Source organism: Primulina eburnea, chromosome 3 (assembly GCF_022965805.1).
Source record: "Primulina eburnea isolate SZY01 chromosome 3, ASM2296580v1, whole genome shotgun sequence".
Lineage (NCBI taxonomy): Eukaryota > Viridiplantae > Streptophyta > Magnoliopsida > Lamiales > Gesneriaceae > Primulina > Primulina eburnea.
The window spans coordinates 18,425,558-18,449,005 of NC_133103.1; the positions used below are offsets into that span (position 1 = coordinate 18,425,558).

At 33.2% G+C, this 23,448-nt stretch overlaps 2 protein-coding genes and 1 long non-coding RNA gene across 4 annotated transcripts; all 3 read right to left on the reverse strand.

The window, feature by feature from the left end:
• Positions 1 to 1,258: 1,258 nt before the first annotated feature.
• LOC140827168 (L-galactono-1,4-lactone dehydrogenase, mitochondrial-like) lies at positions 1,259 to 8,901 on the reverse strand. 2 transcript variants are annotated; one of them, XR_012116921.1, is made up of 6 exons: positions 8,191 to 8,901; positions 7,378 to 7,628; positions 3,113 to 3,298; positions 2,474 to 2,891; positions 2,151 to 2,301; positions 1,259 to 1,799 (listed from the first exon to the last, which is right to left on the reverse strand). XR_012116921.1 is itself a non-coding variant. In XM_073189786.1 (6 exons), the coding sequence occupies exons 1-6, from the start codon at positions 8,830 to 8,832 to the stop codon at positions 1,638 to 1,640; spliced, it is 1,800 nt and encodes a 599-aa protein (XP_073045887.1). In that variant the 5' UTR covers positions 8,833 to 8,898; the 3' UTR covers positions 1,259 to 1,637. The 2 variants fall into 2 exon arrangements, 1 of the variants encoding a protein (XP_073045887.1); XM_073189786.1 differs by having other exon boundaries at positions 2,151 to 2,291; positions 8,191 to 8,898.
• Positions 8,902 to 11,535: 2,634 nt separating this feature from the next.
• LOC140826985 (uncharacterized) lies at positions 11,536 to 12,420 on the reverse strand. The gene has a single exon (XM_073189551.1). The coding sequence runs from the start codon at positions 12,418 to 12,420 to the stop codon at positions 11,536 to 11,538; it is 885 nt and encodes a 294-aa protein (XP_073045652.1).
• A 44-nt stretch (positions 12,421 to 12,464) lies between these two features.
• LOC140828383 (uncharacterized) lies at positions 12,465 to 15,658 on the reverse strand. Its single transcript, XR_012117170.1, has 3 exons — positions 15,256 to 15,658; positions 14,299 to 14,355; positions 12,465 to 13,725 (listed from the first exon to the last, which is right to left on the reverse strand). It is a non-coding gene; the product is annotated as an uncharacterized lncRNA (long non-coding RNA).
• Between the last annotated feature and the right edge of the window lie 7,790 nt (positions 15,659 to 23,448).

Here is a 23,448-nt window from a genome sequence, read left to right on the forward strand (position 1 = left end):
CTTCGCCGCATCACGTTATTAATTTGACATGATTCAACTATTTGTCGACTTTGTTGAAGCATCAATGACATTAGCTCTTTCCCCGGATCATAATCTTCGTCATCAACTTCAACTTGGACTTCGTTTTCACTTGTCGAGCTAGAGGTTGAACTACTGGAATATTGAGACATTTTGGAGGAAACAAATTCAAGTGTATCTGTTTGCCAAATGGTATGTTTGTAGAATGAAGAATTGTATAGTACAAGGTGTATTTATATTGAAATTTGCAACGGCTATATTCCAACGGCTATATTCACCAACGAATGATACTTTAAACTAAAAGTAACAACGTGTAGCGACGATTTTTGAAACTCCGTCGCAAATAGCGACGGTTATTTCAAAACCGTCGCTAAATGTCCAAATTTTTTGACCGTTTTTAGATATAAAATATGATTAAAATAATTGAAAACACGTGGGGCCCGCGTGACAGTAAATCGGCGACAGTTTCGGTAAAGCCGTCGCTAATAGCGACGGTTTTGTAAAAAAACCGTCGCTAAAGTTGCAATTTTAAAAAAAAAAACTGACACACGGGCGTTCATACAGATGAACACCCAACCCTCTCTCTCGTGTGACGCCCACTCACATTGGAGAGTGGTTGTTAAAGGGTGTTATAACACTCCCTTTAACAACCAATGTAGATGCTCTAAGATATCTAATAAAACCATCGCTGGAATTGACATCTTATTTAAAGAGAAAGATATCAAATATCTGGAGTTTATTTTTGTATATTATATGGACGATCTCATCCACAAATACTCTAGTGCCTCAACTTTCCTTTTTTCCAATATGTGAAACAAATGTACACGTTGGGAGGCTTAATTGGCTACATGCAAAGTACATATTTATGTAAGAAACATTTGAGCTATTAATTTCATTGTATAAACTGATTTTATATTAAGATTCTTTAGTATTGCAAAATAATTTATTAATAACATTATAGGGTTCCAAAATATTATATATCATGGCACACAAGTATCTCATAGATTTTATTACTAATATACTACTACATTTGACATAAAAACTAAATCAATATTAATCTCTTCATGTATTTTAATTGTTCATTTGTTCGCTCTGATTAATAATATGAAATTTAATTTTTCATTTTAAAAAAACACTAAAGCTTTTCACCTAGTCATCTCCAAGACATAAATAACGCACAAGTTTTTATTAACTCAATAGAGAGAACCACAATGAAGAATAAATGGTTGAGGTACACAACTTATTGATAGTTCTGTATCTTAGTAACCAATACGAACCAGAGACGTTACAATAAAAATGGGAAAACAGCATGCCGCAAGTGAATATTCACGACAAAAATTAATTCTAATTTTAGGATGATTGACCCCTTTAATCCAGTTCATATAATGTCTATTTCGGCAGCTAAAGAAAACGAGGAAATGCATCCCAAGTACATCGAGTGGTGGGGTGGGTATGAGAAGATTAATGCTGCATCCTCATTCAAACAGTGTAACATGCATACCGACTCTAATTTACACCTGCTTTTCCAATAATCTATCAAAAGGGAAAACCATATTATCAATCTTTGGCCAAGAGAAACAGAACAAGTATGGAATCGACTGACTGACTGTTAGTCCTCCTCACAGGGCCGTCTCTGTCAAAGGAAACAATTTCTCCAGCATGTTGTTCGAAAGGATACGGTTAGGATCGAGCTCTCTTCTTGTTTTATTATATGCATCAACGGGGTATTTCTTCCTCAGCCTTGCCTGAATTACTGCAAGCTCATCTTTGTCTTTCGGCACCTGCAACCAAGTAACATCTAGAATGTGAAACCGAGAGCTTCTTGTTGTAAATGGTATGATATTGGAACAAGTACAACTCAAATTTATAGATAGTAAAGATGCAAAAGCGATATATTTTGATTGTTGTGCCCACAGACAACCACACAAGATAATAGGAACAATTACTGCACTCCCACAAAAATTAGTTCTTTAAGGAATAAAAAACAGCACTGGCATTGGATTTCCATAATGGTTCATATTGCTCGAATAAATTTGGGACCAGATTGAAAACTCAAAGATTTTAGTTTTAGTTTTAGTTATAGTTTTTTCTCTTTGTGTGTGCGCGTCTGTGTGTGTATTTATTTTGTGTACCTCAATCTTAGCCCAATGCTCATAGGCAGAATACTTATCCCACAGAGTTGCCTGAGTCAACTTCCTGTAGTGGAAAAATCCTTCAGTGATTTCTTTCCTCTGACGAGCGTCCATAGTGGGAAGATACATAATTATACCAACCTGTAAGAATCTAAAATTACAATTTATAATGACATAATCAATAACGATTAATGAAATTCATAAGAAAATATACAGGAAGGCTTAAATTATTTTAAAAAACATAAATATTAAAGTTTTCATGCAGAAAAAAAAAAGCATTTCAAGCAACAAAGTGAGCAGACTTGGATATGATTGAGAGGTACCCATGAGAATATGTCGTCCCCCGATGAGCTATAAGCCGGACTCATGAGGCTTTTGCTGCCTGCCGTCCATCTCTGCTCAATCGGTGCAGGGGCGGGTATATTTTCTTTCCCAATAAGTTGCAGCAATTCTTCTATGTATTCCAGATCTCTCATGTTTGGTTTTTTAAGGGTTCCAACAGGGAAACAGATTTCAGAAACCCACTGTTGGCCACCACAATCAAAGCCTAAAATTTCATCACTCCATCCTACTCTATACCCCTCTGACTTTGTCCAATATTCAGCCTCTGCTTGATTGATCTTCATGACATGTTCTTTATTGAGAGGATCCAAGGCAAGTAGCTTATCTCTCAGTTCAGTAAATGAAAGCTCGTTAATGTCCATTTCATTTTCCTCTATATTCTTGGTCACAACTACTTTTCTGTAAAAAAAACAAAATAGCAAAGATTACGGAAGCAAGAAATGATCAGCATTTTCACCTTTATCTTTCACTATTTCTCCTATATGTGGCAGAAATTATCGAGCGGACAAGGCACAGGAAAAAGGAAGATGTGAAATTACATTTGCTTCCTATGTTGGTTTCACCAAAGTAAAGGATTGAATAATAAAATATAATGCAAGTATAATGGGTAAAGAGTTTACGAGTAGTTCTTCAGCATCTCACGATAGAGGTCTCTCACATGCTGTACTGCTTCTTCCTGAGTATACTTAGGTTTCTGCTTCGGCGGACCTTTCCATTTTGAAAGAGGATTACATGTTACAACCACAACAGTGTCGGTATATGGAATATATAAGAACTTGACATGTTTGTTTTCTGAAAGAAGTTTTCTGCAAAAGGAAAATTGGACAAAATATAATGTTCTTAAAAATCCAGGATTCATGCATTTCCAGTTAGCATTAATTCCAGCGAACAAATTGGGCAATGATCACATAATATATGTCGGTGTCTATTAACTAAATTGTCTAATAAAGCAAACATTAGCCTCAGAATTGATCAGAAGATAATTGAAAAAAAGTCATTTCATTACAATGTCATCCACTTCTGGTAAGTGATAATACATTGGGATGAGGCCCAGTAGAAATAAATAACATGTGTTCATGCACAGTTGCCATCACCATCACTACTTGTTATTGAGATTTTAAATATTGATATTACTGTATAGTTCGGGGTTGTAAATTTTTAAAAATAAACAAAACCATAGTTCGATTTTCAAAAACCATTGAAAAATTGTGGGTTTATAATATATCTATTACTATTATTAAGAATCTTCCTAATAGAGACAAAAAGTTGGTCTGTTTTTTGTTTTACTAATTTTGCCCTCATTTGATATCAAATTTACATTTTTTTTTATTTCAAAAAACATTTTTGTTTTTTCTTAAATTACAACAATTCAAATAGCAATTAGTCTCTCGATAATTTATCAAATTTCAGTTTTTGTCCATAGATATTTATAAAAAAACTGTACACACGCGGTGCGTGTGCAAAGTATCTAGTTATTAATTAAATTTGGATGTATTTTACTAAGACAATGATGCATAATTTCAACTAAATATTTGCTACCTAAAGAATTCAGGTTGTTTTATTGAATGACATGAATAAAAAAAAATTAGGTTTGATCCATCGATCCTAAAAGTAGCTTTTCTAATTAAAACAAAGTACGAACAATATTGATCATATACATTATTCAATACCACATGGGGTTTATATAAGTGCCAAACTTGGTGTCATTAGTTCCTCTAGGATATTACGAAATTGCATTGGAAAATCAAAGACATCACAAATTTCAACAAATTAAATTTAAAACCATGCTCATAAATCTGCTATAGTGAAGACAATGCAAGAAATTAACCATCAGAAATAGGGATGTAAATGAGCCGAGCTGTTCGCGAGTTTTTCGGATCTCGGCTCGTTAAAAAGCTCGTTCGTTAAGCTCATCGAGCCGAGCCCGAGCCTTATTTGGGGCTCGACAATTTTGTTGAGCCGAGCTTGAGATTAATGATGTTCGGCTCGTTAGCTCGTGAACATGTTCGATAATAGGTTCGTGAGCTGAAAATTGAGCTCGGCTCGTTTAGCTGGCTCGTGAGCTCGAGCTCGAGCTCGGCTCGGTTAAGTGGTTCACGAGCTCGGGTTCGAGCTTGGCTCGTTTAGGTAGATCGTGAGCTCGAATTTGAGATAATTAATGAGTTATAATATTAAAATAATTATGTATGATAAATAATGATAAATTAAAAATTAAAAATCTATACATATTATAAAAGTGTGAATTAAGGTCAAAGTTATTTTTTTTTATTTGCTTGTAGATGAAGTGAACATATATTTTTCACAAAATATTAAATTGAATATGATTTGTTTTATTTTGTAAATCTATAATCTTTTGAATGAGTTATATATGCAAAAAAGTTTCTCAGAAAAAAATTAATATATACAAATTTAATACTTCCAATAATATAGTATGAAATATAAAAAAAATTATGTTATCTTAATTTTGAATTTTTGTATTTAAATAACATATTGCATAAATATGTTATATCATTAAAGAGTTGAACACTTTTTGATAAATATAATATTGTCTAGAACATAGAATAACCAAAATTCATTGATTTTATTTGCTTGTAGATTAAGTTAAAATATTTACAAAAAATAAATATAATTTGTAGAATACTGAAATAACAAAATTCTTTAATTTTATTTGCTTGATGAAACAAATTTTTTTTCTACAAAACACTTAATTGTGTGGAGATTTGTAGAGTCATCAAATAGAGAAGAATATAAATTTCTTCTCATAAGATTTGCTAATGAAGATGGCGAGAATATTGTTTTTCAAAGAGAAGAAAAAATTGATGACAAAAAAAATCGTGAAAGCAATATAAATTGAAAATATAAAAGAAGAAAAAATTTGACGCAATAATTTAATTTAAGGTTTAGAATATATTATGTATATTATATTTTTATTTTTCATAAATCAATAACACGTGATAAAATAAGTGGTCAACGTTATGTATTATACTTTTTTCTTCTCTCAAATTTAATTTTAATACCTATTGTGATATCAATTTTATATTATATTTTCTCCAATGTCTAATTTATACAAAATTATAATATTTATTACTAATATGTTTTTCAACAATTATTAATTTATTTAGATTGTGCTTGGATAAATTGATTTCAAATTTATGGATTAGAATTATAATTGTATTGTTAACAATGAAACAATATATCAAATCTTGAATCTACACATTACTTATTTACATATTATTATTTATATAAAGTAGAATAAATTTCAAATAACATTATTATTTGGTGGACTTGAACAATATCATAACTAACATGAAATACTACTATATAAACATGAAATGAGTGGATTTGAAGTTTATGATGTTCCATCTCTAAATAACAAAAATACATTTGAATGTATTGAAATCCATGGATTTGAAATCCTCCAATCAAGAATAACCTTAGATTTATAACACATAAAATTTTTTAAACAAATATCTTTTGCAATCATTTTATAATACATATAGTATAAATTATTTACATTGAATTTCCTACGGATAATGCTAAAAGTACAACTAATATATAGTACTGCGATATTTACAACAATTATATCGTGAGATTTTGTTATTATCTAATGAGATTTTATATTTAATTTATCATGAGATTTTGATAAATGAAATTTCTATTGATTTTTTTGAATTGTAAGAATTATTGTACAAATTTGGTTGCACATAGCATCACTCATTTCTATCGACTAATATAGCATGAAATCATTAATATATAATTTTTTGTAAATTAATCTCTTCTGATCTCATTTCTTTAAGAACAATTATTGATAATAGAAATGTATTTTCACGTGCGTCGCACGTATCTTTACCTAGTTATATTAAAAATGTGAATGTTATGGCAATAATCACTAGTAGAAAAATCGGATTTTATTTCGGGAGGCTTTACTTCGGCAATAATAAATTAAGAAGTAATATATTACCAATAACTTCAGTAATAACACAAGCGAAGTAAAATAATATAATTTACTTCGGATGTTTAAAAACACGGGCTTCACTATATTTTTTTTATTATATTTTACTTCGGTATATCAATGTTGACGAAGTAAAAAAAAAAGAAAAATAATTTCATGCTGAAGTAATAAGATGAACCGCGCAGATTAACAAAAGAAACTAAACTATACTGAACATTTAGCGACGGTTTGTCTCTAAAAAACCGTCGCTGATTTAATCTGCGACGGTTTGTCGCTTAAAAACCGTCGCCGATTTAATCAGCGACGGTGTGTCGCTTAAAAACCGTCGCTAAATGTTCGAGCCGAGCTCGGACCGAGCCCGAGCTTCATAACTTCCGTACGAGCCGAGCCCGAGCTTGAAACCAAAAGCTCGTAACGAGCCCGAGCCGAGCCCGAGCCGAGAAAATAGTTGAACGAGCCGAGCCCGAGCCTGATACTGTTCGGCTCGGCTCGGCTCATTTACATCCCTAATCAGAAAGAAATGTGTGGCGTTTAAACTTCATCTCAAACCGACGCCTAAAAAAATACATCCAAGGACGACCATATCCAGGACTCGCACACAAATATATGTCCATAAAATTTGACGCGACTGCCTTTCATATATTGCAGCAGATTTCAGGACATGGTTAAACACTGGATTACATGATGGAAAACTTCAGAAACCCTGGCAAGGATTACTTTTCATCTGATATCAATAAAATTTAAAAATGCAGTTATTCAAGGAATGACTGAAGTGAAATAAAAAAAATTTAATTAAAGACTCAATAGGTCTTTTCATCTGATATCAATAAAATTTAAAAATGCAGTTATTCAAGAAATAAAAAAAATTTATTTAAAGAGTCAATAGGTCATAGGAATAGATATATGCATAGCCAAGTTGAGAAAGGGAATTACTTGTGGTTTTTTTTTACGTCCTTCATATTTGATACATAGGTGTGCTCAAGAAGCTCCTGCCTCTCCACACATTGCAGCGTGACTTCAGCAACCACACCAAGCCCTCCTAAACCACATCGAACAAGATAAAAGAGTTCTGGGTCTTTTTCTTTTGAAACCTCGATTGTACCCTTCGCAGGAGTAACCAGTTTCATGCTAATAACCTGCTCATCAATGGGAGGCAGTGTAGCACCTGTTCCATGTGCGCCAACCTGAAGATTAGAATTACACATCATAAAGGGACATAGAAAGCTAAGAAGTAACTCAAAGCAACATCATCAGACATGAGCATTGGCAACAGACATTCACCAAGAAGCCGTGAAAAGATTAAAGGATCCTACAAAGCGATAGTTTTTCAAATCACTAATACTTTACCGTCTTTATCCATCAAGAATGGAATTAAAAATATAGTCAACGATTTGGTTTGGACAGGGGGAGGATGAAATTTAAATGAAATATGAAATAAAACAAGCACAACCACCAAACAAAAAACCCTGAGCAAGCATTAATAAGTAAATAAATAAATATTTCTTCAGCTTCATTTTTGGAATAAATTAGAACCTAACAAACAGAATACAGACAATACGAAAGCTGAGCTACAACATTTTGTGCGACTACATCCTAAATATTAACAAAATCAAAAGTAAAAGTAAAAACATAATCCACAAAAATCTATAAAAAAAGGCCCAATGAAGAATTAGCAAACAACATTGGAAACAAAATAATAACATTTACTACAGGAAATTTGAGCAGAGGGAAGTCAAAACAATCAACCTGAACAATCCCACCAATTTGCTGCTCCCTGATCGACGCAAAATTCTGCAAAGTAAGCCCATGCTCTTTAATTCCATCCACAAGCTGCTGAACCCTTATTCCAGGCTGCACTCTAACCCTCATGGTTTTCTTATCCACATCCAAAACACGGTCCATCAAAGCTAAGTTCACCATCCCAGCACGGGTTAACCCAATCCCATTTGGCGAAAGACCCGATCCAACAGGCCGAATCTTCTTCTTTTTCTCATTGCAATCTTTGACAATTGATTCGAGCTCTGCCAATGACTCGGGCTGGAGAAAAGTGTGCGTCTGGACCTCATGTGTCCCACTCCAGTTGGACACACTGTGGAGGTCAGGGGGAAGGGGAGCGTAGCGGAAGAGTTGGGCTTTCTTGTGCTTGGAGTTTTCTGGGAATGGGAAAGCGTAGTAGGTGGCGGCGCCGCACCCGAGAAGGAGGATCGTGTAGCCGATGTATTTGCGCAGTTCGGAATCAGTGGTGGAGGATGGTGGCGTGGGGACAGAGCAAAATGGTCGAGGACCGAATGTGTGAGCAGCGGCAGAGGGATATTGAATGGGGCGGCGGTGTATACGGCGGAGGGAATGGAGGGAGAGGCGGAGCGAATCGGCACGGAGCCAAAGCATTTTATAAATTGCACCGACTTTGCAAGGAGATGTTGATGGAAAGTTGAGTGAGTGGAAACGTGAAAATTGATGAAATTGTGGGCTAAATTCTCTTTTTTTTCACAAAATTTCCTTCCATTTTTTCGATGATTAGTAATTTTTTTGTGAGACGATCTTATAAGTTTTTATCTTTGAAAATATTTTTTCATAGATGATGCAAATAAAAAAATTTGTCTCATAAAATACGACATATGAGACCGTCTAATATAAATTTTGCAACATTTTTACAATTAATTTTTAATTTTGCAACATTTTTACAATTAGTTTTTTTATTTATAATATTTTTAAAAAAAAACCCGAGAATACGATTAGACAACTATACAACCTAATATTACATTTTTTTTAAAATGAATATAGGCTTTTATTGGATATATAAATATGTTGATTTTTTGTTTAGAAAACAGCACGTGCTCTCACTAATATGTCTAGATATGTGAATTTATTTTTTTTGGATATTTTTAAACTTTGAATATGCATTTATTTTTATGATTTCATTTCTTCAACAAAATAAAAATAGATAAATTATACATGCTATCCTTTTTTTTCCTAACTATGCTTTATTTCAAATAAATTGGATTGGATGAATTATAAAGTACATCACATCGGTGTCTTACTCATTTGCGATAAATCAGGAGATTGTCGGGAACCTAAAACGGGTTTTTTTTAAAAATATTATAAAATATAAAAATCATTACAAAAATATTACAAATTGAGAATGTTTACAAATCTATAATAATCTGTGTAATACTGCCGCGGATTCAAACATTTTTTTAAAAAAAATTTAAAAAAAAAAAAGAAAAGAAACACACGAATTCTGAGAATCCGTGGGACACTGCCACGGATTTAGAATCCGTGGCAGTGTCTAAATCCGTGGCAGTGTCCCACGGATTCTCAGAATCCGTGTACACACCCGTGACTTTTGTACACCCGTGATTATTAACCCGTGACCAAAATTTTTAGTATTTATATGCGGGTTGCCTTCCTCTTTTTTGCACCGAAGTCGAGCAAGTCGAAGGAGCTAGTTTCTTCTTTCTTTGGAGTACCGCACCTGTGTTCAGATTTTTCTACTTATTAACGTAAGTTTTCGGTATTTTTCAGAATAATTAGAGATAATGATGTTTTTTGTTGTTAATAATATTTATTATTATGCGATCGTTATATCAGTTTTAAATAATAACAATAAGTATAATATTAATTTTATTATTGCAATTATAATACTGTGATTCTGAAATTTTGGAATAACAATTACACTTAATTTAGTTACGATATATTTATGTGATATAATCTTATATATACAATAATTACAATAATTATATTTAATTTACGTGATATAAAAATAATTAATAATTGTACTTAATTTAATGACAATAATTATATTTATGTGACATAATTTTATATCTACAATAATCACACTAATTACAATAATTAAATTTAATTTACGTTAAATTTTATTATAATAATTATATTACGTGATATAATCTTAGAATAATCACAATAATTATATTTAAAATAATTATAGTTACGTGAATTTTATTAATTATTGGACTAATTTTTTACGTGAATTCTTAATCATATGTAAATGTTAATAGTTTATTTGTTATTGTTAATTAATTGTTAATTATTATTAATAATTATTTACGTGAATTAGAATAATAAGTATTTACGTGAATTAGAATAATTTTACGTGAATTGTTAATTATTATTATTAATAATTATTTTGCGTAGGTTAAAATTTTTAATTTTGGTATATTGTATTTACGTAGGTTAAATTTTTTTTGAAATTTTGTTATATCTAGTGGCAAAAATTATAAGTAGTGGCATTAACTAGCTAAAAATTTACTAAAATTAATAGTAAATTTATAAAAAATGACACTTAATTGTTAATTATTATTAATAATTAACAATTAAGTGAATTAGAATAATAATTATTATTAATACTTATTTACGTGAGTTTTTTTTACGTAAATTAGAATAATTTTACGTGAATTGTTAATTATTATTATTAATAATTACTTACGTAGGTTAAAATTTTTAATTTTGTATATTGTATTTACGTAGGTTAAATTATTTTTGAAATTTTGTTATATCTAGTGGCAAAAATTATAATTAGTGGCAATAACTAGCTAAAAATTTACTAAAATTAATAATAAATTTATAAAAAATGACACGTGTATATTATTTAATAACATGTAGTAAATCTCTTGGATTAGGCCTTATTCTTATTAATAATGCATTTATTATAAGTATATTGTTACGAATGTATTTATTATAATTAAATGTTACGTATTATGAAGTATTATTGTTTTTTAGAAGGAATTATTCAATCTACAATAATTATTCTTATTACCAATTTGTCATCAAAAAATACGTTTTATTTTCTCAAGCCTGAAATTTCAACTATTTTTCATTTAATTTTAAAAATGTAGTTAAATTTTGTTGATTAAAAATATAATATTTGTTAACTAATGCATTTTGTTGTTTTTGCAAGATGGCTGAAAATACGGATAATGTGTTGTATTTACGGGACAGACACATATCAACTAATATCAACGCTGAAAACATGGATGCAATAATTACGCCACGCCGATCTGACAAATGTCTTTGGAGATTGCTTAATTCTGGGATTCACCTCCGTGTCCGCCTATGTCTTGCACGCATGGGCTTCTATGGAAGACTTCGTGCCCCTTTCAACACACCATTAATACACTCAGACATGTTCGCAGTCATTATCCCTCGTCGCCATCCACCATCATGAGCTAATGACCATTTTTCTTTTGGAATGTTCGACAAATACGTGAAAGCTGCTGCATTATTTGTATTAATTGCCTCCATTGTCGCATTAAATTTTGCTACTTGGTGTTGTATCCCTGCTTCCCAACATAAGTCTTTCAAATGAATGTTTTTGAACCTGCTTTTGAAATTAGAGCAAACATGCCTCAAACAGAAACGATGAACACCAAGAGGAGGCTTGAAGTCGGGGAGATCTTGAACTGCACTTGTTATACCCGCATGTCTATCAGATATAAGGCACACACCACTACACCCTCTGGTAACATGTCGTGCAACATTACCGAGGAACCAATGCCAAGACTCATAATTTTCTTCATCAACAAGCGCAAATGCTAGCGGCAAAACCTGGTTATTGGCATCCAATGTTACGGTTATGAGTAGTTTGTGCTTATATTGGGTGTACATATGGGTACCGTCTACACTGATTACGTTGCGACAATGTCGAAAACCATCTATACATGGTCTGAATGCCCAAAACACAAAGTTCAAAACTTTATGTGGATGGTCATACGGTCGAAGATGCTTCCATTCTACAACAGTTCCTGGATTGTACTTCGACAAAGCTCCCATATATTTAGGAAGCAAAGTTACAGAGCTTTCCCATGTGCCATAGACTAACTCCACCGCGCGTTTCAAACTCCGCCATGCCTTAGCATACGATATATCATAACCATATTTTTCTTTAATACTTTCTCGCACATATTTGATTTCGTATGCAGGATCACAACGTACGATTCCCAAAAGTATATTTGCTATCATGTTTACGTCAAGGTTGTGGTTATCTATACCGACTTGACATGCATGTGTGATCACCACAATATTTTGTGATCATGAAGTAGCTTAAACTTTTTTTGAACGATGCTCGAAGTCCCCACCCACAATTGCCACCTTCGGACCACTTCTTGCATTTGACCTTCCAAATTGTCGAAGAACTTTGGACAACGATATATTCACGTCTCAAAACCCGAACAGAAAAATCCTTCACAGAAGCTATTAACTCACCTTTGCTCTTAAAAACCATTTTTACACCGAGCTCTGGCCTTTCAGGATTGTAAAAGTTTGTTCGTGATGCAGAAGGAATACAAAATTAATCTGGAATTTGTTCTTGATAGACTTCATTGAAAAATTGAGGAATTTCACGTAAATGTTGCTCTGGTGCAATAGGAATGTTCTCTGTCATTGTTGCTCCAGACATTAACACACGCGCCGGTGTCCCTTCATTTGCATTGTCAACATGATGCTCATCTTCTTCGTCACTTGATGTAGCATACAAATCATCATCGCTATTCATGACATGATGCAAACTATCCCCAAATATATCATCTTGCTCAGGCATGTGTTCTGTAATTGGGGTTCGAATATTTGCATCCACAGTAGAACTATCAAAATGTCTAACATTTGTGGTATTATCCTCACCAGCCCATGAATTTAAATTCAATTGGCCTGTTCTAGTAGAACCCCATGCGACTTCAACTCCTGATGGACCCGTGATATTATGATCCCAACCTCCTGAAGTAAAATCCCATTCTCGTCTTATATTCATCCCCCATGCATAGTCTTCTTCAGTGTGAGCTGTGATATGGTGATCCCAAGGACCAGTGTCGATCCCAGAGTATGTATGAGCTGACTATTCATCGACGTGATACATAGAAGGTCCTGCTTCATTCAAACCTACTGTTCCCAAACCTTGCGTTATTACTGGCATGACTACATCAAAATCGTAATCACTTACGTTCTGTAACACTGGCGATGAATCAACATACAAGTACATGCAATCCAGTGTCGGCAACTCAAACATAAATTGTAGACTATCATCATCTGTGATATAGACATGCTCTTCAATGTAACGACCCGACGAGCTATAACAATATTTCGTTGACAACTTCATGCAGAATGTTGATGGGTCGATAGCCAGCTTGCGATGCACATAATTCACAAATTGAGAAAATGTAGTAGACCGAGAGATTTTAATGGGCCTTGTCGCGGGGATACTATATCCAACCCTACCATCTTCAATAATGACATAGCCACCTACATACAGTAAGGCTCTCACAGTATCCATGTCTGCACCAAAAACTATGACATAATGTATACAATCATAACAAAATTTAATACAAAAAATTGTTATGAGTCATATTAAAAATGTAGATTTTTAAACATGTGTAATTAGAATTTTCAAATATATTAATTTCTTATATTAACAATTTTAACAATTAAGTGTATAAAAAAATTTAAAAAAAAACATAATAAACAGAAACAAATGAACAATTTACAAGATAAATTTATATTTTTCAAAATTGTTTTACTACATATAAAATTTTTGGTACCTTAAAACTTAATTTAATTACTAAAATAAGACTTTAAAGTAAATAAATTCAAAATATATCATTGAAAAAAAATATGATGTTATTATTATTATTATTATTATTATTATTATTATTATTATTATTATTATTATTATTATTATTATTAATTTAATATATACATGTACTGTCGAGACGTGCAACTTTGAAATAATTATAAAAAGTCACTAGTAACAAAATTATATAAAATAGTATAATACAAACGAAAATAATAATAATTACATTAATACAACATAAATAATACAATTAAAATATAAGATATTATTTAAAATACCTTTTCAAATGTCGTTGTACGGAATTTGTAATTAAATCAGCTACCGGAGTTTAATATCTGCAATAAATTAAAAAAATTATCAGATATAATATACATACAACAATTCAATATAGAAAGAAAAACAGATATTCGACTTAGAATCGGCGCAATTCTCCCAAATTCTGATACTCAGCACAATTCTCCCAAATCAAATTATGAATTGGTGAAACTCGGCGTAATTCTCAAAAATTCTGATAATCAACAGAAACTATAAAATCAAATTAGGAATTCCAATAATAACACGATCGACGCAATTTATAAAGGGAGGAGAATCACGGATTCTTTATAACTAACAAAAATAACACGGAGTGAAAAAAAAAAAAAAAAAACAGCTCCGCAAGAAGAATGCCGAACAAGTGCTGAAGGACTGATGAATTCGCCAAATACTCGGTGCAATTTTATTACATATTTTTAAAAATTGTTTTGTATATAAACACACAAATTTTAAGTAAGTTATATCAAAATATATAATTGGATAAAAATATTTTAATTACAATTATCAATTTCTTATATTACTTTGCACTAGCATAAACATATTTATAATATTATATAAATTATATTAAAGTGACCAAAGATATAGAGTAACTAAACACAATTTCATATATAAATTTTTAAAAATTTATTTAAAAAACGTAACAAAATAATTTATAATTTCAGTACTATTAAGTACAATAATATTAACTCATTCTTATATTAAATTAAATAAATTAATTATATTAAAAATACTAACATTCAAATATTTCAAAAATCACAATATCATATTTATTATTTTTTTAAAATTCCAACTATTTTTTAATATCGCTTTTAATATTATAAATATAATATTTCACTAAATTATACTTAATCATATAATGTTAGTGAACAAAATTATAATATAAATAATATAAACAAAATATTAAAAAAAAGTACTTAAATTACCTTCTCGTACGTAATTATACGGAACTTGTAATAACATCAACGGACGGTACTAATATCTGAAAATAATGACAAGTATTATCAAAAAAACTACACAAAAGAAAATATTATTCTTAATATATAATTATAATATTAACAACGAAATTAAACATATATCTTCAAATGAAAAGGATGATAAAATCAACAAATAATATTAATACAAGATCGAAGTGAAAAAAATAGATTTTGCACATAAGAATCGGATGCAGAAATAAATTGCGAAAATGAATCTTACGAACAAATAATTTCGGTATATTTCTCGCAACACGAAGAACCAATATTTTCGGTATATTAAACAATGGAATGAGAATACACGAAGAGAAGCCTTTCTATTTAAAGGGGTGGGTACACGCAGTGTACACGGATTCTGAGAATCCTTGGGACACTGCCACGGATTCTGAATCCGTGGCAGTGTCCCACGGATTCTCAGAATCCGTGTACACTGCGTGTTTCTTTTTTTTTAAAATTTTTTAATTTTTTTTTAAAAATGTTTGAATCCGCAGCAGTATTACACGGATTGTTATAGATTTGTAAACATTCTCAATTTGTAATATTTTTGTAATGATTTTTATATTTTATAATATTTTTTAAAAAAAACCAACCTAAAACCGCAACGTGGTATTCGCCAAAGATTCTCTCTCTCTATTCTGCTTTTTCTATGTGTGCGTGGTCTACCAGAGCTGTTGTCCAGGTTTCAGTATAGGGGGCTTATCCATGACTTCGAAATTTCCCTTTCTAGTTCTTCGATATCACACTTATTTTTCCAAATGATAACCTTGCATTTTTGCAAGCTACAATGGAGGATTGTAACAGTGTGTTTGGCAACCAAAATTTGGGAGGATTTCATAGGATTTGGATTTCAAAATCATATTTTTACTGTTTGACAAGGTGATTCAAAAAAAGAATTCGGATTTGTTTAGAATTTTAGCGATTTCATGGTATTTCGATTAGTTATCCAAATCCCATCAAATTTGATAAGATTTGGTGGATTTGATTTTAAAAACATACAATTACTTTTTTATCCAAATGAAATTGATTTAAGGAAGTCAGCATGATTCACGCAAACTTCACTGCACTTTCGCTGGTTTTGTTAATATGCTTCTTTGCTCCACCACCAAGCCTCTCTCTCGTTTTTTTTGGAAAATTCAAGAAACTTTTGATTCCATATTTCAATATTTCTAAGGGTGGCTTGATAAAATTTTAAAATTCCAAATTCAAATCTTTTTTTTTTCTCTAAACAAGAAATGGATTTGTAAATACTTTTTAAAATTTTAAACCAAACACCAAATGAAATTTCAAATACTTGAATTTCCAAATCTAAATTCATATTTTGAAAGAACCAAACATACTGTAAAAGAGATATAGAGATGTTTCAAGCTTCATGAATCATCTTTTGGACAACTAATAAATTTTGAGAAATCGGTATTATTATTTAGCCCGAATACAAATATAAATCATCTTTAAGACAACTAATAAATTTTGAGAAATCGGCCTTTAAATTTAACCTGGATATAAATAAAGTGATGGTTGACCTTATTATGATGGAACTCACTATTCCAATGGTTCAGGGACATCAAGTGTACTTAGAACTCCCAAATTCTCCATGAGAAATAAAAGAGTAAACTTTGACTATCTGATTGAGAGGGTTGATAAGAAGATTAAGCGATACGAAAATAATCTGGAGGTGGGAAGGAAGTCATGATAAAATCAATTCTCCAAGCGATACCAACATATGTTGTAAGATCTAGAAAATTCGAACTACGTAACCTGACTGTATGCAATCTAGGGTTTTCTAAAATACTTATTTAATTATTTTAATGCATTAAATGCATGATAATGACATGAATATATGTTTTATTTCATGATTCGTTAGATTTCATGTTATAGGACTTTTAGCAGTATTTCAAGCTCGAATGATGAACGAAGACCGGTGACAATTAAAGAAATTTTTTATTAAATAATTATTTTTAATTATTTAATATATTGTGTAAATAAGGGAGTTTTTTGAAAATGGGCCTTTGTTAGGTATTTTTATTCATCGAGTCATATTTTGAACCGGTATGCAATTTTTAGCAAGTCGGATAACTTTTTGAGGGTCGAAAAATATTTCAAAAAAACATACTTAAACGAAATATTTTACAGGAGCATTGACTTAATGTAACAATTTTAATGTATAGTAGGCCTAAAATCTTACCTCATTATTTTAAATTAATGGCCCATTATACTAATTATTATAATTAACCTTCCAAAGCCTAATTACAATTCGGCCACCCCTCCTCTCCACTTCCAGCAGTATTTTCGAAATTCCAGCAGCCACTCTCCTTGGTTTTTCTCAAGGTTTTTCAAAGGAACTCTTCCCCGTCCCTCCGGTGCCCGTTCTACGTGAGGATATCGAATTTTTCGAGCGTAAATACCCAAAGGCACGCCCTAAATCTTTGTTTTTTCTCGTCAATCACATCATATAGGTATTTTGATGGTATTTGCATGATATGATATAGACCTATTTATATGAATGATTTATACTTGGATTCTACGTGATTTTACATGAATATACTGAATTTTCATCCTTTATCACTCACATTTTTGACATGTTGCATAAGAAGTTGCCTGGATAGAGAGTCGTAGGACTCAAGTCGTGGCTAGCAGGTGGTCTTTGAAGGTTAAGATCAGACCAAGACTTGTTTGGGTTATGGTGCGATCTTTTCCTTGTACTAGGGCTTGGATTGGTTCGGTCGAGTGTTGTGGGAGGTGCAACGGTGAAAGGTCATTTCCAGGTAGTGGTTCAGGCCTTGGTGGGTTTGAGACGTGGCCTGGAGTGGCTCAAGCGTGACTGGTTGCGGGCTAAGGGTAGATCGAAAGGGGTAGACATGGTTAGGGCTCGATTTTGTGGCATTCAGGTAAAACATGTTAATTAGCGTGCATGGGGCTAGGGTCCTAGGCTAGGTCCGTCCACGAGGATCCAAAGGTGGGCTAGGAGAGGTTGGTTCGAGTCTAGACTGGGTTGTTGGGTGTAGGGTAGAGTTTGACTTCGAAAGTCGACTTTGGGATTTTCCCGTAGGGTTGGCGATGCGGTGTTGCCACTGTGGCACCGCGGTGCTGGTACAAGGTGCCTAGGCTGTAATGCCCAGAAATTATGAGAAATGATAAGACAAGATTATAAAGTGTTGCCAGGATGGAAAAATAAGAAATTCTTGAGAATGCAGCACCGCACCCGCGGTGCTAGACATCACCGCACCCGCAGTGCATGTGCAGAAAATGGAGTGCAAATCCCGTAGCCACACCGCACCCGCGGTATTAGACGGAGCGCACCCGCGCTGTGACACCGCACCCGCGGTCTTGTAGGCAGCGCACCCGCGGTCAAGCTTCGGGAAATCTGGATAGAATCGACGAAACGGGACCGCACCCGCGGTGCATGTATGACCGCACCCGCGGTGCGACGTGCAACATGAAAAATGATGCCACGTTTCAGACTTCGCATGCAATATATATATAGATGTTTGACACGTTATTTCTGCAGAAATTCAGAAAAGGGCCGAGATTTTGAGAGAAAAATCCTTACGCCTTTTTGAGTTGCGATTGTGGAAGATCCGTCTATCAGAATTCGAATCCGGAAGCAGTATCGTGCTCCTCGTGTTAAGAGCTACACAAGGACGTATGTTTTGTTACGTTTTTAGATGTTTTGAAAATATGATGTTGCTAGAATTGCATGTGATTCAGATATGGTGTTTCTACTACCGTAGATATCTTATAATTGAAGTCAGATGAAAGAACAGACTATGTCTGTAATTGTTATGATTTTTGGAAGATAGTGACTGAGATTTTATATTAGAATTGTGTTAGTACTCAGAGTATGATTGTATTGACACCGATTATGAGTTTCAGTATTATATTTGTGATGTTCAGATTGACGGGGTTATTCAGATTGTATTGTTATGCCGTCGAAACATCAATTGAGTTAGATTGATCAGATTCAGATATGTGTTCGATTAGATTGTGATATTACTGATATGACTCAGATTGTATCTTGTTCAGACATTGATCAGATTGTATACTGATTTGAGTATTGATCAGAACAGATTGTGAATTGAGTTATGTACTGATACAGCGTATTCGATATTGTCTTTTCAGATTGATATGGACAAAGTTGAATACGGATCATCATCTTCGTCAGACCGGGACGACAAAGGTATAATTCATGTGATATTTGGGAAGATATAACTCAAATCAGATCCTATTTGAGTTTCCCAATTAAATCACATACTAGACCTATTGTTTATCTCTTGATATGATTATGATTGCTTATAGATTTGTTTATAGATTTGTGTACAAATCGTGCTATGCTTTGTTTACAGACCATGTAGCATTGCATTAGAATGATTATGCTTGTTTACAGATTGTGTATTCATGCATTAAGATAGGACAGTCTGGAGATCAGGCAGACTACTAGACGTTCGGCGATATCACAGCTTAGGGGAAGATCACCGCCCCTATTGTAGACGCGGATACAGATCAGGCCTAAGTCTAGGAATAAGACGTACAGCACCTCGATTGGGAGGGTAGGTGACAGACAGTGACGTCTTATTCACACCGGGATCCCTAGAGTTATAGATCGAGTCAAGTCTAGACATGATTTGATTAGAACTGCATACTTATATGGATGTGGCTCCTAGATCATGGGACCCATCATTACTGCTTTCAGTTGGGTTAGCATGTTTTATGATTCAGATTGTTTATATGCATGTTTTTCAGATTTGAGTTGCATGCTTATTCGATTAATTTCATAGATTATGAAATAGATTGTTTTTATACATGATAGCATGCTTTATAAATTAGTTTGTTTATATACATGCTTACCATGCTTTATACTGGGATTTATTCTCACCGGAGTTATCCGGCTGTTGTCTTGTTTTGTATGCGTGCATGACAACAGGTGGGGCTGCATCAGGGTCGAGATGACGATGAGAGAAGACGAGTTAGCGTGGTGATTCCGGACTTATAGTAGACTTGGTTTATCACTTGAATTTAGTAGTTGAACCTTAGACTAGTTTGAATTAGAAGTGTGTTGTACAAGACTTGTATAATTATTATACTGATTTGTATAATAGATAAATGCCATTACCTTCCGCACTTTATGTTAAAAAGAAAAATTTTTAGACCCTGTTTTATCTTAATTGATAATTAAATCCCAAAGATGATTAATAAGACAGATCAGCGTCCGGGTCCCCACAACAGGTGGTATCAGAGCGAGGTTCCTTTAGATTGAGATAGTCAGAGTTGATAGATTCTTTAGATTGAGATAGAAGAGAATGAGCGGGGTAGATTGAATTTTCTTTCCTTGCATGTGATTGCTAGCATGAGAATTATATTAATGTTGACTTGCATGATGTGTGCTAGCATGATTTATCGCTTTCCCTATTACATGTTGTTTGTTATCTGAGTTGATTGCAGCATGTAATGGTTAAGCCTGAATCAGAACCGAGTCTGGATCAGAGGTATATGATCAGAGGAGGGCTGAGAAAGACTGTATAGATTGGGTACTAATCTGTTTGATATTCAGATATACCGCCTCGGAGATTTCCAGAAAGGGGTAGCACTTCGTCTGAACAGCTAGATGCATCAGAAGCTCAGCTAGAAGAAAAAATGAAAGAATTTGAGTTATTACAGCCGCCGACCCTGAGTGGTACCGAGACATCTGAAGACTGTCAGAACTGGTTTGATGATATAGAAATTTTGTTTGATTTACTTGATTGTACAGATGAACAGAGGGTTAAAATGGTGCCTTATCAGTTACGAGAAGCCGCCAGGAGTTGGTGGATTACCAGTAGAAGAATGTGGGAACAGAGAGGTACAGTGATTTCGTGGGAAATATTCAGAAATGAATTTTATCGAAGATTTTTCCCAGTATCGTACCGAGAGGACAAGAAATTAGAGTTTGAGAATTTGAGCCAAGGGCAGCTGAATATTGATCAATATGCTGCTAAATTCTCGATTTTACTGCGTTTTGCTCCTCAAATAGCTGGAAATGATGAAGCTGTAGTGAATCAGTTCATCAGAGGACTGAATTCGGAGGTAGTTGCATTTATGAATTTGCAACGACCTTACCATTTTGCTGACATCCTGAGTAGAGCAAAGAGAGCTGAGGCGAGTCTGACTAGACAGCTAGGGAGGTTGTGCATGAAGCCATCCCAAACCCAGCAATCCCCTCTTCGATTCGATCGAGCCAGTACGAGTGGAAAGCAAGATTTGCTGAAAGTTCAAAAGAAGCCATTTAAGAAGTCGGGAAGTGGTTCCTCTAGCTCAAGTAGTTCCAATCCAAGCCATATCGATGACTATTGTAGGAATTGCGGAGGGAGACATTCCTCAGAGCAATGCAAAGGAGTGCTGGGTAGATGCAATATCTGTAAACAGCTGGGGCATTTTGCTAAAGTTTGTCCCCAAAGAGGCTTCCGAAGAGGTTAGGGAGCTGAGTCATTGGTGGTAATGACAGAAGAACAGACTCAGAACACGTCATAGGTACTATTCTTTTATGATTATATTGCATATGTATTGATGTATACTAATGCATTCATTATGAGTATCTTTGAAAGAATTGCATTGATATATGCTGTACCTGTTGAGTCTGGTTGTACTGTAGTATTGATTCATGTATTTTGGGGAAAAGAAAGATAGATATCAGAGATTTCTGTGAAATATCATAAACTACAGTAAGATAAGAATGAGATCGAGTTAGATTAGGATGTACTTGTGTTACAGATTTGATTGCATTATTGATAATAGTATGCTAAACAAGTACAGAACCATTATAGACTCCTTTCAGGAGATTACAAGAGTTAGACCAGATACAGCTACTGAGTGGAGATTTTGCAATAAGGATTCTAGATTTAGAATTCCTTGGATATTGTCGTATATGACTCGATTGTTACAGAAAGGAACAGATGGTATCCTTATGTACTCAGTAGATGTACTGAAATCGAGCTTAACATTGGCAGATTTGCCAGTGATATACGAGTTGGTAGATGTTTGCCTAGATAAAATTTTAGATTTGCTTTATATCAGAAAGATAGATTTCAGAATTGAATTCAGATCAGATCTTGATTGTTGTTTTAGAATTCAGAACAGAATGCTATTGAGTGTACAGAATGTTACAGAATGAATTGAAAAATCAGTAGAAGAATATCGACCAGGAGTTACATCCGATTTTGTGTGGCTCTTTGGCATGTTTCAGTATATTCAGAGATGTTCTGATGATTCTATGCTTGTTATATCTATGAGATTTTGATATGTTAACAGCATCTGATTGATTAAACGGAATATTTGAAGATTTATTGAATATTCAGAGAACCGTGATTATTGTATACAGAAATTAGTCAGGTATGAATTATAATTGAAACAGATTGTATTCAGAATATATGATATCTGCAGTTTGTATACCGATTTATTTGCACCGTTGAGACAGAAATCAGTGACTGTAAACGACACAGGTAACAGATATATCAGAATTAGCAGAAATGTCAGAAAGTCAGAATTGCTGAGTTTTACAGATTTTCTTATTCTCTTATTTCCTTATTATGTTATATCTGCTTGCGTATTGTGATTGCTCTAAATCAGTAGTTGAGACAACTTATATTGTTTGGGAGCATACTCTAATTGCAGAGGAGATATGGCAGATGATTTGGGCACTATGAAGATTGATCAGTAGTCATAATTATCAGTATTGCCAGCAATCGTCGTTTTATGAGTTTTCTTAAACTCACTAGATCTGTATAGGTTATCTTTATCTCGAATCTGATTGATATTACTGTGGTTTGTATGTATGTTTGATACAGAATATTGTAAACAGTTGAGAGTTGCAACAGTTCAGAAATGTGATCAGAATGCTCAGAATTGTATTTCGATAATCAGAACAGAGTTTCGATTAGAGTAACTGATATGTGAGTTTGTATAAGATTGATTATTTTGTGATATCCGAATGTTTCAGAATTGTATAACAGAATTGATAGTTATAATCAGAACCGAATACCAGGTAGGTATTTCTTCTTTATTTTATATTATTAACTGATTGTTTATACCGAATAGTGCGAATCAGATATCACAAATGGTGTCAGACATGCACAGTGATGGATTCAGTTTTCATTCGGATAACAGATAGTTGTGAGA

Excerpts from the sequence above, each read along its gene's own strand:
- LOC140827168 (XM_073189786.1), bottom strand. The coding sequence starts at position 8,832 with ATGCTTTGGCTCCGTGCCGATTCGCTCCGCCTCTCCCTCCATTCCCTC. Across the intron at positions 2,292-2,473 it reads GGGACGACATATTCTCATGG|GTTGGTATAATTATGTATCT; the intron begins GTACCTCTCAAT and ends AGATTCTTACAG. Across the intron at positions 1,800-2,150 it reads AGCATTGGGCTAAGATTGAG|GTGCCGAAAGACAAAGATGA; the intron begins GTACACAAAATA and ends ACTTGGTTGCAG.
- LOC140826985 (XM_073189551.1), bottom strand. The coding sequence starts at position 12,420 with ATGATAGCAAATATACTTTTGGGAATCGTACGTTGTGATCCTGCATAC.